This window comes from Solanum verrucosum, unplaced genomic scaffold (genome assembly GCF_900185275.1).
Source record: "Solanum verrucosum unplaced genomic scaffold, falcon-dt-bn FXZP01000306.1, whole genome shotgun sequence".
NCBI classification, from domain to species: Eukaryota; Viridiplantae; Streptophyta; class Magnoliopsida; order Solanales; family Solanaceae; genus Solanum; species Solanum verrucosum.
The window spans coordinates 495963-516494 of NW_026020398.1; the positions used below are offsets into that span (position 1 = coordinate 495963).

Genomic DNA, 20532 nt, shown 5'->3' on the forward strand with positions numbered 1-20532 from the left:
ATTGGCTAAAGACCCCAATTTCCTTTTGGAGATTTTATCCTCCTTTTTTGAAAAAAACACAAACAAATCAACTAGTATTATTTAATTCCTCTATTTATTTTTATTTGTTCATCCATATTCGTTGATACATTGGAATAATTTTTGAATGATAAATACATCGATGACATTGATTTCTCAATATTGTATTCATTGATATTGACAATTTGTAGGTAAGGGACAAAATGTCCTTTACCTTTAAACCAACTAATTAGGAATTTTTTTTTTTTAATTTACACACAAGATGTGAAGGGGGACAGTGAAAATTGAATTCAAACATAATATGTGGGGGACATCCACGGTCCACTAATACTACTATTTTGTAAATTATGAATTTGACAAAAATGAAATGAAAGATTTGATTTTATAATCGTTTATGAATATTTTCTAATTATATGATTTTTTTTTAATGGGAGACTACTAAAAAATAACATATTCTATCTTGATTATGCTTAATGAAAAAAATATCTTTCATTACCAAAAAAGAAAGGTTTAGGAAATCATTTTCCTCCTTAGAAATTGGAAATATAAAGGTTGGGACTTGGGAGCATAATGCTGAGTTTTAATTATTATTTTTAAAATGGGGAATAATTTTGTTTAAATAAACTTTTGGATTTAAATGAAGTAAAATCCACTTAAAGTAGTTTGAAATTCTGAAAGAGAAACTTCTTTATTTTATTTTATTTTTAAAATCAACAAGATTTCGTATTCTTCTCAATTGTGTATCATTATTTTTCTTTATTTTTTTTAAATATTTTATTCGGTATTTGATATTCTCTTTGAAGTTAAATTAATAGAAATTTATACTGAGAAGTTTTTTTTATATGTCCAATGCTCAAATTCAAAACTTCTAATTAAAAATGAATACATATTAGTCCCTCGACCTTAATTTATTCCAAAGAAAGTATAACATATTGTCACGTTTTTTTTTATTTTTTCGGGGTGTGGTGGGGAGGGAGTGGGGGGTGGGGGACTAGTTTGATAATTACAATTCAAATCCTAACTACCACAAATTAATTAAATATATGGTCCCAAAGATGTTAAAGTCTTAAAGAGAGATACAGAGCGATTGATTTTTGAAATTACGAGATAATATTTTAAGGATAAATCTTATTTGAAAATATATACACTTTACCAACAAGAAAACACAAATACAAACTGACAAAATAATAAGAAAAAAAAAACAGCGAAGGAGTAACGCCTAACAAATACTCTTAATTGGAAAATTATAATTTATATACGATAAAATATTAGTTGTTATTGATAAATAATAGACTTTGAATATCTTTGAAAAGAAAGACTCTCATGAGATTTAGCCATTTGGTCATGAGATTATTCAATTAAGACAAACAACTAACATATTTTTTATTTAGGATCACAAGATTTAAAAATCTTTTTTACTTTCTTGATTTATGTGTCAAGTCAAAATCAGACAAACAAATTAAAACATAAAAAGTAATACATAATATGTAAAAAGGAATTAATTAAGGAGAGTACATTTAATTAAGCCACACTTATTTATTTCATTATTTATAGTGAGAAATGAACTCAACTCTCTACTCTTTGCTTAACTTGAAACTTAAGTCCTAAAACAAAGTTAGAACGTTTGTGAAAGACTTTTTGAAAACTTTATAAACTTCTCTTGACTTGCTTTTTAACTTCTAGACTTGACTCTTAACTTCTCTTGACTTTGATCCTAACTTTCCTTGAATTGGATTATGGATTGAAGGTTCATGATCTCATGTTTATGGATGATTTCATGATGTTTATATGTACCTTAGAGTGTTGAAATCAACTAAGATATATAGGTACATTGCTAAGGAATAAGTATGAAAAGATGGGAGACGAATAGGGAGAACTGGCGTCCCTGGCGCTCTGAGAGGCGCGGGGCGCCAGCCCTCAAACTTCAGAGTCTGGTATGGGGCGCGCTGGCAGGTGCAGCGCCCCAAGGTTGAAGATTCAGAGCCCTTTTTGGGGCGCACTGGCTGGCACGACTCCCCACCCCTATCCCCAGGTTTGACGACTTTTCTTCTCTGTTTTTCATCTTTAAACCGTCTAAACTTCAATGGTTCCTTCCCCAAACACTTAGAATCATTTATACCCTCAATATATGATAGATTCAAACCAAAATTACACCTAGAAACATGAATCAAATCGCAAGAAACTCCAACAACACAACCCACAAAAAATTCAAACGAAACTTTCAACAATCTTCATCAAGAACTCAATTTCTATACTTTCAAAGACTTAAATTCGTTGAATTGAATCATGGTTGGCGCGTGGGTGAACTAACCCAACACTATGTGATCTCACATACCTCGTAGGGATCACCCCTTGACGAAATCCACAAGCTAAACTCGTTGATCTGGACGAAATCTTGATTTCTCTTCTCCCTTCTCCTCTTTTCTCTTTTCTCCAAGCCCTAACGTGAAACTTCAACTTTTCTAAACTGACTAAAATATGATTTACCCCAATGAACTCCTAAAAACGAATTAGAATAATTAGGTAAGGAAAAGACTAAATTACCCTTCCAAAATCCGGATTAGACTTTCCTTATTCAAACAGCCCAACTTCCAAAGGGCATAACTCACTCATACGAACTCGGAATCGCACAAACGCAGCGGCGTTGGAAAGGTTATTCCAAGATCTTTCCAACCATATCTGGAAATAAACATAACTTCTCAGGCCTCTTGAAGTTGACCAAAAAATTATTTTCCCAACTTATTTGCGAGATGTTACATCAGTACCTTTCCAACCAGCAACAGCAAAGGTAAATCGCATATCAAAATCACAAGCACATAAGACATTTTTTGATGTTCTTCCTTTGCGATTACGATATGCTTGTTGTACTGCTTTAGGAACCTCCCCTTCTATATATGTTCCATCAAACTCACCAACACAATCCTATCAAATAAAAAATACATCAATATTAGTTTAGTGAATATAAAATAAATTGGAAGCATTATAGAATGCACTTCATAAAAATAATGTTTGTAAGAGTAATAAAAATAGTGCTTCCAAGACAATGCAAAGTCATAAAATAAATATTATCTCTTTAAACAAAGTTGATAGGAAATATGTAACTAAATACTAATAACTTACACATATAATATAAATGTGCACTGATTAAGGCCGTAAAATAAATTTATTACTCAACAATCGGTTGGTGTGAGTTAAAGTGACTATATGTTGGTGAGAATAATAAATTTTATGTCGGTGAGAATAATAAATTTTAAAAAGTAATGATGTGATTATAAATTTTATTTACATATGAAATAAATGATTAGTAGATATAAATGTGGGGTTGTTTTAATAAAATATAAACTCGTGGATCAATTTTGTATTAAAATATCTCAAATCATGATATGGAATTCCCATATAATTCCATATCATGGTTTTTGGAGAATATGGAATCACATCTCATGATATGGAATCAGCGTAAAATCGCATGTCTAAACGCTGATTCCATCTCACGATACCATATCATGATATGATATCGCATGGCCAAACGCCTACTTAGTCAAATGGTTCAAATATGCAATTATTGGCTAATGACCCCAATTTCCTTTTGGAGATTTTATTCTCCTTTTTGAAAAAAACACAGAAAAATCAACTAGTATTATTTAATTATGCTATTTATTTTTATTTGCTCATCCATAGTCGTTGATACATTGGAATAATTTTTGAATGATAAATACATCGATGACATTGATTTCTCAATATTGTATTCATTGATATTGACAATTTATAGGTGTCACGACCCAAAATGAGTCGTGAGTGGCACCCACGCTTAACCTCCTAAGTGGGCGAACCAAGGAATTGAAACCCTAACATATATCAATAATTCAACTACGAATAACAACAATAATGTGGAAGCTCAAAACTTATTAAAGTAACCAATCAAATAAACCTCTAAAATCTAACACTTATTATCCCCAAAATCTGAAAGTCATCACATCAAGGACATCTAATCTTCAAATACTAAGTCTAAGAGTATTAATTAAAGACACCAAAAAAAATGAATAAAATAGTTTATGTCCGAAAACTAAGAACATCATGCCATGACCAAGAGAATCCAACACGAGTTAGAATGAATAGCTCACCCTAGAACCTGATGTGCTGGAGTCTCGCTAGAGCTGAGGGCGAGTTGAAGTCACTGATACACTCGTTGCACTCCACAAAAAGAAAACAAAGAAAAACACAAGTAGGGCTCAGTACAGGGCAATATGTACTGAGTAGATATCATCGGCCAACCCAAAATAGAAACTAATATGTAATGAATAATAGTATAATATCAACTATGACACTTAGCAGGTGGCAAGCAACAAACACATGAACTAGTGTCAACAACACTAAAGTACGTAATCATGCCTCCAAACCAAACTAATTTGAGAATTGAGTTCTTTGAGATTGAGTACATTAAGTTAATTCAATATCTTTTTCCTTTAATGTTATCGTATCGGAACGTGACACTCCGATCCAATTATACCGTGTCGAAACGTGACACTCCGATTCAATAATACTTTCTTAACTCATCATTATTCTAATCAATAGCATCATTAATTCCTTATACAAAGATTCCCTTAGTTACATTGTCAATCCACTATTTCTGTCCAAAATATATCAACCACAATCACGTAATTAGTTAGTTACTTTCCATTAAAATATAATATACACACATATATGAATGCAACACCTCAATTCTCTTACCTCTAACATTATAGTAATAATAAGATAAATTCTTGCCTAACAGTTTCACCTCCAACGCTACTATCTATTATCCAAGCTTTAATTATACAGCCACCAAGAGATTACTATATGTAAACCAAATTGAAAGCGTAAATTAGGTTACCTGAATCGACCTTCTCCATTACCGCTTGTGCCCAACCGTCAAGCCCTCTTTTCTTTTAATTAGCCACTCAAAATTAGTAAACCCTAATTATTATATAAAGCTACTTATAAAAGCGGTAAAAGTGATCTACTATTAATTTTAATGTTATCTCCTTTCACTATTAACTAAAATAATTATTAAAACTACCCCACTAAATTCATAATTATAGTTATGAATAGTCCAAAGTACCCATTTAAAATCTATCGAAAAGTATTTTATGAAATAAAAAATTTTAGTACTAAAAAGATCAAATGGGTCGTTACAATAGGTAAGGGACAAAATGGCCTTTTCCTTTAAACCAAGTAACCAACTAATTAGGATTTCTTGTTTAATTTATACACATAATGTGAAGGGGAACAGTGAAAATTGAATTCAAACATAATATGCGTGGACATCCACGGTCCACTGATACTACTATTTTGTAAATTATGAATTTGACAAGAATGAAATGAGAGATTTGATTTTATAATCGTTTACAAATATTTTCTAATTATATGACAAGAGTTTCAAACAACAGTACACCAACCCTCTTCTCAACAACAAATCGATGGTGTACTGAGTTATGGTTCAAAATTAATTTCAATTCATCAAAATCTACTTCAAAATTATTTTCAACCCCTTTCAACAATAAAATGCCGATTTGACCTCAAAATTTTTGGTTTAATTGTTGAACCCACTTTAAAGCTTGAAGCTTTGTTCGTCAATAGTGATAACATTTTCAACCTCATTTTTTAAAAAATCACTTTGCATTCAAAATTTTCAATTCAATTGCGGATCCACTTTTACGCTCGAAGTTTTGTCCGTCAATGGCGATAGTATTTTCCATCCTTGTCAACAACAACAAATTGAATATAAAGTTTTAAATTTTTTAAAATAAAACTTACATATTTTTAAAATTTATTAAAGTATTATAAATTATAATAGTCTCAAAAAATTATAATACTATCATCAATAATTGATGGTATATTCTCAATTTTAAAAAAATAATTCAAAGGTAATTTTTATCTAGTAAAAAGTAGGGAAATTTCAGAAAATGACATGACACGTTTTATTTATGCTTTCAAAGTCTTTCTCAATGCATTATATATTCACCGCATTAGCAATAATGACAATATAAAATGAAATTTAAGAAGATTTACTAGCAAAAGTAGAGATGTTGTGGTCCCTAGCTCTGAAATGTATTTATTGATGAATCATTTTGTTAGTGATAGAGATGGATTTAGGAGTTGAATGTTATAATTTTAAATTTTACGATAACGAATTCAAGTAATAATATATGAGTCTCAAATCCAAATATATATTTTTAATGAATTTCAAAACAAATATAAAATTTATGATAAATCTATTGAATTTGATTTTGGGTAAAAATAATAATTAAAAATCGGGTAAATTATTGAGATGAAGCCACATGCACATTCGTTAGTTTTAAGGGTATACATAATTCGAAAAATTAATGGTAAGAGTATATACAACCTTAAAGTATAACATAGGGTATTAATATACCATTTGTGATAGTTCGAAGATATATTTATCATTTTTCCGTTAAAAATATAGTAAGCATAATCATTCTAATTCTTTTTATATACATCACTAATAATCCTCATTATTTATCAAGTTGGGGCACTTTTTGTTTTTCTTGTTATTTTACTCACAGAAAAATTAACGGGAGAGCAGCTTGAAAAAAGAAAAACAAAAGAAGAAAAAGAGGGATATTAAAAACGGAAAATGGCCTAAAATACTCTTCAAATATTGAAATTGGTATAAAAAATACACTATGTTGACCTATTGGCTCCATAATACCTTTTACGTCACCTTTTGTCTAGTTAAAGATGAGTAGGTAGGGCGTTAGGCTAGTGCCAATGGAATACGTAAACGAGGACATATCACATGGTTTTGTACTGATCAGTTTTAAGCTGTCGAGTGACGTTTGCTCCATCTCTTAAAATTTAGAAGTGTTTGTTGAATTGTATTCTCAACCGTTTTAAAGAACAAAGGGATACATTAGAATGATTTTTGAATAATAAATACATCCATGACATTGATTTTCTTATCCTTATATTCATTGATACATGTTTGATGCAGTACTCCTGCACTTGTTGATCTATATTGTATTTTGAATGAGAAATACTATCGTCACTTGTATTTCTCATTCAAAATACATCGATGACATTATATTATTCAAAATTCGGAAAATTTATTATTAAAAAATTCGACAATTTTTGCCAAATTTTCTCACACTTGTATTTGTTGATACATCTACAAATTAGAACTACTTGTTGATTTGTAATTTTTTGTCTGTTAGAATCTTGTCTGGTTGATTTGTACACAACCAACAAATATATCAAAAAATACATTTATGTATATATTAACAAAATCTTGCATGTTTGTATACAGAAACAGACATAAAATACCAATCTTGCATATTAGTTGTTATTGATAAATAATAGACTTCGAATATCTTTGAAACGAAAGACTCTCATGAGATTTAGCCATTTGGTCATGAGATTATTCAATTAAGACAAACAACTAACATATTTTTGATTCAGGATCACAAGATTTAAAAATCTTTTTTACTTTCTTGATTTATGTGTCAAGTCAAAATCAGACAAACAAACTAAAACATAAGAAGTAATACACGATATGTAAAAAGAAATTAATTAAGGAGAGTACATTTAATTAAGCCACACTTATTTATTCCATTATATATAGTAAGAGTACATGGAGACATTATTATAATGAACATACATGAACCCTAAATATTTTTGACATGTGGCTGCTTAATTACTTCAATAATAATCCATTAATTAAGCCACCCTAGGAATTTGTACAACATCACCCAAAATGTTATCAAAAAGACGAACTCGATTACATCTAAAATCAGCTGGGACTGGAGTGCCATTCAATATTATTGGAACATCATTTATGGATGGATTTTCTGTCACGACCCGAGCCTACACCCTGGACGTGGCCGGCACTCGAAGACCATTGCTGGTCCCCAAGCGAACCCTCATCCTGGCTGACTACAAGCGGAAAACTGATTCAAGCATACAAAGCTTAAAAACTGAAATAAAGTTCATAAAACTTAAATACAAACTTTAAGTCCAAAGAAAACTCTGTATAATAAAATATATACAACTCGCCTAAAAAGGGCAACTTTAGTCTTTAAAACATTTAATAAAATAAATGATACAGACTTCTCAACTATACTGACTATCTATGAAGCCTCTAACTGATAAAGATGGAAGTCGGGACAAGACCCACGACATCCTAACAATTGATATAACTGAAAGGTAAATGAAATCCTCCGAAAGCAAGGAGGCTCACCATAGCTAACTCGAACTCTCGGATGTATCAACGAAGCTCCTGTTGATGACCTTGAATATATGTGTCTGCATCATGAAAAGATGCAGGCCAAATGGCTCAGTACGTGGAATGTACGAGCATGTAAGAGGAATTCTAAAACATAAACATAAGCTTGAAACTTGATAGAAATGAAACATACTTACCTCTTCTCAAACTTACTCAACTCAAGGAATACTCAATGGTACTCAAAACTACTCAAACTTACTCAACTCAGAAGTACTCAAGGATAAGATACTCAACTCCGAGATTAGATACTTAACTCAAGGATATGATATTCGACTCTGGATACTCAACTTTGAATACTCAACTAAATATGACTGAACTCATTTCAATATAAAGCAATTTAAAACAAGTGCAATATAAAGAAACAAACTGTTTAAAAACATGCTGTCAAATCTGTGTGTATGCAAGGATACAACATAACTCTGAAATGTATATAAAAATACAATAAACTGATGTATATAAAAATACAATAACTTCTGTGGGAGTTTCTCTAACCGACAACCATCACATAAGAGCTATAGTGATGATACAACGATCTACCTCACGCTGCCAGCGCATCCTATACCCGGCCAAAGGTATAGGACCTGAACTACTAATGGATCCACTAGTCTATGTGAAAAGGATTCATCTAAAAAGTATGACCCTTTTCTACCCATGATGGCTACATGGTTTATGGGGGCTGTGAGTTGTCTGAACTCTCCCCCATATCGGTGCTCAATACTACTCCCAAAATATACTAGCTCTTATGTTTTAAAAACATATTTTTTTTCTGCTGATTTGAGATAATTGCTCAAAAACTTAGCTCAAAGGCTATCTTGGAAATCTCAGTTTCCCTACTTGCTTCATTTAGAAAGCTATTACTCTTTTCTGAAAACTTGCCCGAAGGCCCTTTGGAAATCTCAGTTTCCGTTCTTATTTAAATGTGAAAACATTTATAAACTCTTTGGGAATACTTAGTCCCCATATACTTTTGAAGAAAAGGACTTCAAACTTTACTCTTCACTCTTTACTGTACTCAAAACTTAAGTCTTAAAACAAAGGTAAAACATTTGTAAAAGACTTCTTAAAATGTGGTTCGTGTCGAATGATGGACATGAACGACTCAATGCAAGGTTTTCAATAACCACAGATAGAACTCAAATACTTGGAACTCAAGAACTTCAATAATACTACTCATTTCAAGAATGCTCAACTCAGAGGGTTCATGCGGAATTATAACCATGAACGACTCAACTTAAGGACTCAAAGATACTTCTCTTCTCAAGACTGCTCGACTTATAGGATTCATGCGGAATTATGGGCATGAACAATTCAACTCAAAGACTTTGTGGGTAACATGTAATAGTCCCATGCTTAGAAATATAATCTCAAAGGGGATTATGAGCTCAATACTCAAGACTTAGAACTTGAAGATACTACTCCTCTCAAAGATACTCAACTTCTGGAGTTCATGAGGAATTTATGGGCGTGAACGACTTGACTCGTAGGTCTACATAACATTATGAAACGCATGTATGTGAATCTTCTCATTCTCTGACTTACTTCCTCAAAACTTAGTTCAAATCGATAGTTGATCTCAAAGGATTCACAATTGAACTCAAAGGCTTTCTTGACCTCTACTCTTAACTCTCTCTTGAATTTGAATTATGAATTCAAGAGTTATGATTCATGATATGAAGGATCTCAATAACAATATAGCTATTCGATAATTAGGAATAGAAATTTTAAAAGAAATATGAATTCAAGAACTCAAAATCAACTTATCTCAAGAATACTCAAATCTAGGAAAAGTATCTTAGATTACTCTTTTACTGATCTGAAAGTAGAGGTAGGGCGTGAGGACGAACTAGTCCAACACTATGATAGTCTTACATACCTAGAAGAACAAGATTCTTGAAGAATCTTGAAGAAGAACTTGATTAGAAGCCTTGAAACCCTAGCTTGAAGGTAAACAATCAAGAAAACCTTTCTTGAGATTCTCGAGTTAGTTTCTTAAAATCTCTATAGCCAAAAATTATGATTTTCATGGGTGAAGATGAAAATCTGATTGTTTTGAGCTTTTTAATTAGTCAAGAAATTCGTTGATGGTTTTCTTGGAGGTAAAAAGACAAAAACGATTATTTTCAATATTTTCCCGTCGGCTAATTCGTAACAGCACTGTATAGGTTACTAAAATAGTCATAACTTTTTACTCAGATATTGGATTGATGTGAAACTGGTGGGGTTGGAAAGTAGATTCAATTACCTTTAATTGGATAGGTTATGGCTCACGTAACTCTTAATATTCTAAGAGATATGGTCGTTTAAAGTTGACCCAAACAGAATCTTACATTAAAACTTAATGAAACTTCAAGAACACTTATTAAGAACTCTAATCTTTAAATTTCAAGAACGAAATTACGCTGAATAAATCATGATTGGCGTGTGGGTGAAAGAACCCAACACTATGGAAGCTTACATACCTCTTACGGATCAAACCCATGGCGAAAATCCGCAACAAGATGCAAGAATCTCGACGAACGCTTTCATCCTTTTTCTTTTCTCCTCTTTTCTCTTCTTGAATTCTCAACTAAAACCCTAGGCGTATTTTAGGATTATAAAACTGAACCTAATAGGATTAGACCCTTAAAATATTATTAAAAACGAATTAAATCTGGTTGGGTAAGGAAAAGACAAAAATACCCCTCTTTATTTTCGGCTAAACTTTCCTTAACTGGACAGCCTAACTTCAAAAGGTCATATCTCACTCATCCGACCTCGAAACTTAGCAAACTCAGCGGCGTTGGAAAGATAATTCAAATATCTTCCCTACGGTATCTGGTAGCACACCTAATTCATCCTGATCTAGGAATTATGGTCGTTTGAAGTCGACCCAAACCTCATACTTAAGCATATCTTGCAAAATTTCAGATTTTGCTATTTCCAATTTAATTCTTTTTGAAACTCAAGGTGCTACATCTAGTAACCTTAACACTTAAGAAATTTTAAATTCCTTGGTAAAATCTCACTCACTACGAAGAACGGTTCGAGTGTTAGTTCGAAAATTTTCTGGGGTGTTACATTTTCCTTCTCAATTATTTCCTTAGCAAGCTTTGTTGGTACACCAATAAGTTCTGGCCAGAATTGTTTTCCTACATATATACACACATAATTGATTATAATGAGAGAAACAAAGAACAAGAACAGAAGACATTTTTAGTAGTAGCTAAAAAGAAGTAATCCTTTACGGGAATTTTACCTTTGCACCAAGATTCAGATTCCGATTCCTTTAGAAGTTTTATGACTTCTGATCCATCACCTTCTTTTCGTGCCATGAGAGTTTCAAAGGCTGTAAAAAAACATTTCAATAGAAATTAATGAGAATATTATCTTTATACATTCAACTAAATATTATCCTTTATATTTTAACATGTTATAATTACAATGAACCTCTTAATAACATTTTAGCTTATTAATCTATTTTTTATGAATGATTGTTTATAGTTGTCTTTTAAGTATCATGCTAATAGTGTAACGATTCTTTTACGTTATTATTTATAGTGTATTTGTCATTTCAAAGTTAGATTGTCAAAATAATATGATATGCTTAAAAATTTATGGCACAAGCAAGGGTCGAAGGAGATTCATCTGAACTGAGGCGGAGCTAACATTTTCAAGCAAAAGGGTGTCAATAGACAAGCCATTGAACAAGTCGCTCATTCGAACCTCCTTTGCTGGTTAGTCACATTATATTTACAATATCATAACTCTTTTTTTAATGTAAATATAATATATGGTGAACCCTTTGCGAAAGTTCTTCTTCCCACCCACCCATACCGCAAAAGAAATATAAATTATTTACAATTCGAATAAATTCTTGCATGTGTGTTTGACCAAAAGAAATATATAGAGAGAGAAAGAGAGGTACTAACAAGTTGCAAGAAGAAAGAAAACAATGATGTGAGCAAACTTTGACTCCATTTTCTTTTAGTTGTAAAGAGTAGAAGGAATTGAGTGAATTTGTATGAGTGCATCACATAAATTTATAGGTAGAGGTTGCCTTCATTGTTGTGAGGTACTACATACTAGTGGTGTCTAACAACCACATGTTGAACAATTTGAAGATAAGGAAAAAAATTTATGTTTTGATATTTTTTTAATTACATACGAGAAATGAGGAGGGACAGTGAAAATTGAATTCACGTGTAGTGTGGGGGGACACATCATACACACTGATACCACTAATCGGTATATTATGAATTGGATAAGGGTGAAGCGGGAGAGTTGATTTTATAGTCGTTTATAAATTTTCTAGTTATATAGGTTTTTTTAATTTAATTTAGAGGAGATTGTTACAAAATAACATAGAAGATCTTTAAATATATAACATACATGTTGGATTTGTAAGCCCATTTTTTTAAAGAAACTTAAGATTGTAAGTTGATTTTGGAGATCATTTTCCTCCATAAAAATTGAAAATATAATTGTTTTAATTATTTTGTTTTTAAATGAAGGATTATCCATTTAGAGTAGTTGAAGTTTTAAAAGAGATACTTCTTTCATTAAAATATCAATAAAATTCCCTCAAAATATAGGGGGAAACAAAAGAAACTTAATTAATTGGTAATTTGGCTTCTTTATTTTATCACAAGGCTAGCTAGACTTTGTATTCTTCTCAATTGCGTATCATTATTTTTGTTTATGTTTTTTAGTTTCTTATACATATTTTGATTAATGTATAAGAAAATTTTATATACTTCTTTAGAGTTCAATTATATATATATATATATATATATCCAAGGCTCAAACTCAATATTTCTTAAATCTTATATACTTCTTTCTCAATACATTTGGCATATATACACTGCATTAGCCAAGAAAGAAAAGAATAACGACAAGGATAATAAGTGAAGGCATATTTTCAAAAGATTTAACTAAAAAAAATAAAAGGTAATTTTTATCTAGTAAATAGTGGGGAAATTTCATAAAATGACATGGCACGTTTTATTTATGTTTTCAAAGTCTTTCTCAATGCATTAATTAGATATAACGATTAACGACAAGGAAAAAAAAAACAATATAAAAACGAAATTTAAAAAGATTTACTAGCAAAAGTAGAGATGCTATGGTCCGTAGCTATGAAATGTTTTTATTCATGAATCATTTTGTAAGTCATAGAAAGCGATTTAGGAGTTAAATGTTATAATCAAAATTTTACGATAACGAATTCAATTAATAATAGATGAGTTCCAAATTTTAATTTTAATATATATATTTAATGAATTTTGAAACAAATATAAAATAGCACTAATAGTTCTCATTGTTTATCAAGTTGGTGCTTGGAAAAAAGAAAAACAAAAGGAGAAAAAGAAAGGGATATTTTTTTTATAAAAAATAAAAACTATGGTCCCCTATAAAATGTTTCTATTCATTAGTCATTTTGTGAGTATATAGACCATACAAAAATGTGGTTTATAATTATAGGTACTTGATATTGATATATTGTTTCTAATTATTATTATACCTTTCAACCATGCACACATTTATATGTATTCTTTATGTTTACAATTTTCGTTTATCGAGATTCAATTGTACTATTTTCTTTGCTCCAAAGTAAGTGTTATTTAAGTGAAAATTATGTTTATTAAATAATTAATACATATAATGTATATATAGTTTATTACTTCCTCTAGCCTCTTTTTAAAAAAAAAGATAAATAAAAAAGTATTATATAATGCAATTCTTTTCATGTTAATATGATAAATAAATATTCTTTAAAATGTAAATTAAAGTTCGCATAATTTGAATCTCAAATAGCAAAATATCACTTGAGACGGAGGACGCATTTGATACCAAAAAGTAAAATTGCTATGGTCCCCTAATGACATGTTCTTATTTATGAGTAATTTTATCAGTATATAAAACATATAAAAAAAAATGTGTTATAATTGTTTGTATTTTATATATTAATATATTGCTCCTAGTTATTCTGTCTTTCAATTTATTAAGTTGCATATGAATCCAATATATCATGCATTTACTCTTTAGATATCTTTGATATTTTTTATGTAATTGACAAAAATGTTTCTTCTTTTGTATTTTTATAAGAAATTAATAAGAGGATTATTTTTTTTCAAAAAAAAAAAAGGAAGAATAAGAGGAATTTGGAAAAAATATTTTTATGTATACAAGGACTAGAATAGAACAACCCTCAAAACTTAAGATTACCATTTGACTGAAAATCATATAGTATCCAGATCTTATGAATTGTATTCGAGATTTTTTGTTAACTTCTCCAAAGCTTACTAATAACATATCACGTATTCACTATATAATTATTAACTAATCATTATTCAATCACTTATAACCCTGCAAATTATTTTTCTTAAATCACGAACATCATCTATGATTTGAATTCAACATTGAGGCTACACTTTATCCCTCCAATAATAATAATAAAATAATACTACCATGACCCTCTGTTAATTAGGAATTAGTTAATTAGGAATTGCTCCTATGCGACGGCGCCAGAGTATTCCCTCACTTTTTTTCCAGCTTCTTTGTTTTTAGTCGCACGTTTAGGTCAGTTTTCTTCCACCTCTTTCTTTTCTTTTCTAAATTAATTATGTATTAAAAGTAATAATTTCTACTAACCTTTTTAAATATTTCAGACTTAGTCCATTATTATTAATAATAAACAAATTACCCGTAAATTAATTAACTATAGTTAAATGACTATTTAAAATTATAAAGAAAAAAAGACATTTCGGATCTGGATCATTACAGAGAGTACTAAAAAATAGCATAGAAGATCTTGATTATGCTTGAAAAAAATATCTTTCTTTACCAAAAAAAAAAAAAAAGGCTTAGGAAATCATTTTCCTCCTTAGAAATTGGAGATATAAAGGTTGGGACTTGGGAGCATAATGCTGAGTTTTAATTATTATTTTTAAAATGGGGAATAATTTTGTTTAAATAAACTTCTGGATTTAAATGAAGTAAAATCCACTTAAAGTAGTGTGATATTCTAAAAGAGAAACTTCTTTATTTTTTTCTAAAAAAATCAACAAGATTTCGTATTCTTCTCAATTGTGTATCGTTATTTTTCTTTATTTTTTTAAAAAATTTTTATTTGATATTTGATATTCGCTTTGAAATTCAATTAATAGAAATATATACTGAGAAGTTTTTTCTATATATCCAATGCTCAAATTCAAAACTTCTAATTAAAGATGAATACATAGTGGTCCCTCAACCTTAATTTATTCCAAAGAAAATATAACATATTGTCACGTTTTATTTTTATTTTTTGGGGTGTGGTGAGGAGGGAGTGGGGGTGGAGGGACTAGTTTGACAATTACAATTCAAATCCTAACTATCACACATTAATTAAATATATGGTCCCAAAGATGTTAAAGTCTTAAAGAGAGATACATAGCGATTGATTTTTGAAATTACGAGACAATATTTTAAGGATAAATCTTATCTGAAAATATATACACTTTACCAACAAGAAAACACAAAGACAAACTGACAAAATTACAAGAAAAAAAAAGAAACAGTGAAGGAGTAACGCCTAACAAATACTCTTAATTGGAAAATTATAGTTTATATACGATAAAATATTAGTTGTTATTGATAAATAATAGACTTTGAATATTTTTGAAAAGAAAGACTCTCATGAGATTTAGCCATTTGGTCATGAGATTATTCAATTAAGACAAACAACTAACATATTTTTTATTGAGGATCACAAGATTTAAAAATCTTTTTACTTTCTTGATTTATGTGTCAAGTCAAAATCAGACAAACAAATTAAAACATAAGAAGTAATACAAAATATGTAAAAAGGAATTAATTAAGGAGAGTACATTTAATTAAGCCACACTTATTTATTCCATTACATATATATAAGAATACATGAAGACATTATAATTAACATGAACCCTAATTATTTTTGACATGTGGCTGCTTAATTACTTCAATAATAATCCATTAATTAAGCCACCCAAGGAATTTGTACAACATTACCCAAAATGTTATCAATAAGATGAACTCGATTACATCTAAAATCAGCTGGGACTGGAGAGCCATTCAATATTATTTGAACATCATTTATGGATGGATTTTCCTTCTCAATCATTTCCTTAGCAAGCTTTGTTGGTACACCAATAAGTTCTGGCCAGAATTGTTTTCCTACATGTACACATAATTGATTATAATGAGAGAAAGAAAGAACAAGAAAAATATACTCTATATGTGTTATAATAATAGCAAACATGGAGTTGATGTTAAAGTGTGTAACTAGGAGGTCTACCTGCTCTGCTATCATATTGAAGTGTATAAACATTTCATCTAAAAAGCTTAAGTAGTAAAAGAGAACACACTTTTTATTATTTAATTATATTTTCAACAGTTGAATCATGATATTTACTTTTAAAAAAAGTAGGGAGTAGGGAAAGAAAAAAAATTGGGAAAAGAGATTTCAAAGTGGAGAATCAAATCCTTATTACCAATAATGTAAAAGTTTAGATAATTAATCAACTGAACTACTAAAAATTTTCAAGAATCGAATGATCTAATCTTGTTTGGCCATGTTTTAGAAAAGTCAACAATGACACATTTTAAAGCATTGAAGTATTTGGCCAAGCGTTTAAGAAAAAACAAGCATTATTAGTAGTAGCAAAAACTGTATTTTGAGAAGCTAATAACAAAGTAATCCTTTAAAGGAATTTTACCTTTAGAAGTTTTATGACTTCTGGCCTATCACTTTTTTTTCGTGCCATTAGAGTTTCAAAAGTTGTCCAAAAAAAAAAAACATTTCAATAGCAATTAATGAGAATATTATCTTTATACATTCAACCAAATATTATTCTTTATATTTTAACATGTTATAACTATAGTGAACCGCTTAATAATATTTTAGCTTCTTTTTCTATTTTTTTTTTATCAATGATTGCTTATAGTTGTATTTTAAGTATCATGCTAATAATGTAACAATTCTTCTACGTTATTATTTATAGTGTATTTGTCATTTCAGGTTAAATCATCAAAAAATAATAATATGCCTAAAAGTCTCTGGCACAAGCAAGGGTAGGAGGAGATTCATCTGAATATATATATGTGATGAACTCTTTGTAAAAGTTCTTCTCCCCCACCCACCCATTCATACCGAAAAAATATATAAATCATTTACAACTCTAATAATATTCTTGCATGTAGATAAAGGGAGGTACTAACAAGTTGCAAGACGAAAGAATACAATGATGTGAGCAAACTTTGACTCCATTTTCTTTTAGTTTTAAAGAGTAGAAGGAACAGTTTGAAGATAAAGGAAAAAAATATTATGTTTTGATATATTCTTAATTACATACGAGAAATGCGGAGGGACAGTGAAAATTGAATTCACGTATAGTTTGTGGGGAACACATCACACACACTGATACCACTAATCGGTATATTATGAATTGGATAAGGGTGAAGTGGGAGATTTGATTTTATAGTCGTTTATAAATATTTTTTTAGTTATATAGATTTTTTTTAATTTTATTTTATAGGAGATTGTTACAAAATAACATAGAAGATCTATAAATATATAAAATACATGTTGGATTTGTAAGCTCATTTTTTTAAGAAAATTAAAATTGTAAGTGGATTTAGGAGATCATTTTCCTTCATTGAAATTGAAAATATAAAGGTTGGAACGTTATGCTAAGTTTTAATTATTTTGTTTAAAGTGGGGAATAATTTTGTTTATTATGAACTTTTGGATTTAAATTAAAGATTATCAATTTAAAGTAGTTCAAAATTTTAAAAAAGGATACTTCTTTCATTAAAATATCAAAAAAATTGCCTCAATATAGTGGTAAACTACAGAAACCTAATTAATTTAGTTATGAGTATAAGTTTGTGTATAAATTTTCTTACGCCATAAGGACAATAATTTAACTTCAAAATTAATATTTAAGAAAAGATATTAAAAAACAATTAGAGTCCTAGATATACTCTAATCAATTTTGTTATTGAGTAATATTATTTTCTTTTCTGGTGTAAATCAAATCAGATAATTATCTAAAGAATTTATACAAAAACCTCTAATTAAAGATGGAGAAATACTAGTTAGTCCATTTGATGATAAAAACTTATAATTCTACCTTAACCTTTGATGATATTTTAATTAGTACTGGTCCCTCAACCATCTTAATTTGTTCGAAAGAAAGTACAACACATTATTCACGTTTTTGTCTTTTGGGGTGCAGTGGCGGTGGGACTAGTCTGACAATTGCAATTTAAATGCTAGGTACCACACTTTAAATCTATGGGGAAAGGATAAATATATTCATGAACTATCATAAATGATACTCCATTTAAATACCCTCTGTTATATCTTAAGCTTGTATATATTTTTATTGTCAATTTTTTGTGTTGTATTTTCCATTCAGACTAATGGATGAACATGTGGCTTTATCTCAATACTTTACTTGATTTTTCTTTATTTTTTTACCCATTTTTTTTTAAAAAAAAAAACCACCCCCTTTCTCTTCATTATTGTATTGCATCCTCCCAAAAGTTTCAGACAATATTGCAACTAGGGTTGTTTAAAATCGAATCGAAACTGATAATTTGAATCGGAAAAAAAATATTGGTTTATCAGTAATGGATTATTGATTTAGCGGTTTTGATAATGGTTTTTTTTTTTTTTTTTTGTTATCGGATTATCGATTCTTAATGGTTAGAGGTTTTTTTCTTAACAGGGTTAACCGATAACCCGATAGTAAATTAAATAATATAATTATACCATTTTGTATATAAAGTCTTTGACTTAGATTTTGGTTTCCTACTTTTATTTATTCAAACTCTTGGTTATTCTACAATGTAAAACTCTTGGTTTCTAAGTGATTTTCAATGTTTTCTTTTTGGTTCAAATCTTAACGGTTAAACCGGTAACCGAACCGATAACGATCAATAACCGATAAAGCAATAACCGATAAGCCAATATCTTAATGGTTCTATAACGGTTTAACATCTATATAAACCGATAACCAATAAGCCAAACCGATAAATTTCAAAACTGAACTGAATCGATCGATACGCAGCCCTAACTGCAACAGGCTTCTCAACAACAACAACAACAAATCAATTCTCTCACAACAACAAAAAATCAATTTGAAAAATATTTTTTCAATCATGAAACAAAATCAAAATCTATTTCAAGAATATTTTTAACCATGAATAAAGTTATTAAATCAAAAGCTTTCCAAAAACAACAAATCGATGGTGTACTGCGTTAAAGTTGGTTTGATTGCAGGACCACTTTAAAGTTTGAAGCTTTCTCTGTCAATAGTGATAGCATTTTCAATCCCTTTGTAATGACCCGGACCCCTTAAAGGTTATTTTTGATAATTTTGAATAGTCATTTATCTATAGTTAATTAAGTTGCGAGTAATTTGTTTATTATTAAAAAAATAATGGACCAAATCTGAAATATTAAAATAGGTGAATAGGAATGTTACTTTTAATGCATAAAGTAATTTAGAAAAGAAAATAAAGAGTAGCGGAAAGAAAACTGACTTGTGGCGGCGTCAACGAACGAGTGCAGGTATGTGATTCTCATAAATGGAAAATTGTTGATTTATTCCTGCATGCACTCAATATTATAAATATATATGTAGGAATGTTAGTATATGATGGGTAGAAAGAGAAAGAGGAATTAATTTATTTTGTCACGACCCAAAAATGGATGTGATGGCACTCGTCGTATCCCACCAAGACAAGTCAGCCTAAAACCCAATTATTTTGATAAAGTGCGGAAATAAAGCAAAGTTCAATAACAATTACTATTACGAAAACAAGTCAACTTAATTTAATCCCCAAAACCTGGTTGTAGCTATGGAGGTTAGGATGGGGTGTAAGGAGTACCCGTATTCTGTACCCTTAGCTTGTGTTTAGAGGTTTGCTTGTTGAGTACCGTGTGGTTTGGTACTCACCCCTTGCTTCTACAATCTTTTGTAGGTTACGAGCCCGGATCTTCGTGATACCTTCCATTCTCTTCGTTTCCGAGGCTTTCTGTGGAGATCTGAGAGGTAGTTGTTTGTCATCTCAGCGAACCTCCTTACTCCTGTTTATGATTTTGTTTTTACTTGAAAGACAACATCATTTGAGACTTGTGTAACTTATTTCAATTCTAGTATTTACATTAGAGGCTTGTGCACGTGACACAAGGTTTTGGGGATTGAATTAAGTTGACTTGTTTTTGTAAT

General features: G+C 29.9%; 3 protein-coding genes across 4 annotated transcripts in view; all 3 read right to left on the bottom strand.

Annotated features, from left to right (window-relative positions):
* LOC125839616 (wound-induced proteinase inhibitor 1-like) overlaps positions 1-12291 on the bottom strand; it is a 31613-nt gene extending 19322 nt beyond the window's left edge. The window contains exons 1-4 of the mRNA XM_049518613.1: positions 12205-12291; positions 11532-11621; positions 11354-11424; positions 7719-7878 (exon numbers count right to left, since the gene is read on the bottom strand). Of these exons, the coding sequence (XP_049374570.1) occupies positions 7732-7878; positions 11354-11424; positions 11532-11621; positions 12205-12253 (357 nt within the window). The 5' untranslated portion in view covers positions 12254-12291 and the 3' untranslated portion in view covers positions 7719-7731. The remainder of the gene's footprint in view (positions 1-7718; positions 7879-11353; positions 11425-11531; positions 11622-12204) is intronic.
* The window catches only part of LOC125839606 (proteinase inhibitor I-B-like), a 164599-nt gene that overhangs the window by 81302 nt on the left and 62765 nt on the right, over positions 1-20532 (bottom strand). The window lies entirely within an intron of this gene.
* The window catches only part of LOC125839614 (wound-induced proteinase inhibitor 1-like), a 126432-nt gene continuing 122032 nt past the window's right edge, over positions 16133-20532 (bottom strand). The window contains exon 4 of the mRNA XM_049518611.1: positions 16133-16468. Coding sequence (XP_049374568.1) covers positions 16272-16468 — 197 coding nt within the window. The 3' untranslated portion in view covers positions 16133-16271. The remainder of the gene's footprint in view (positions 16469-20532) is intronic.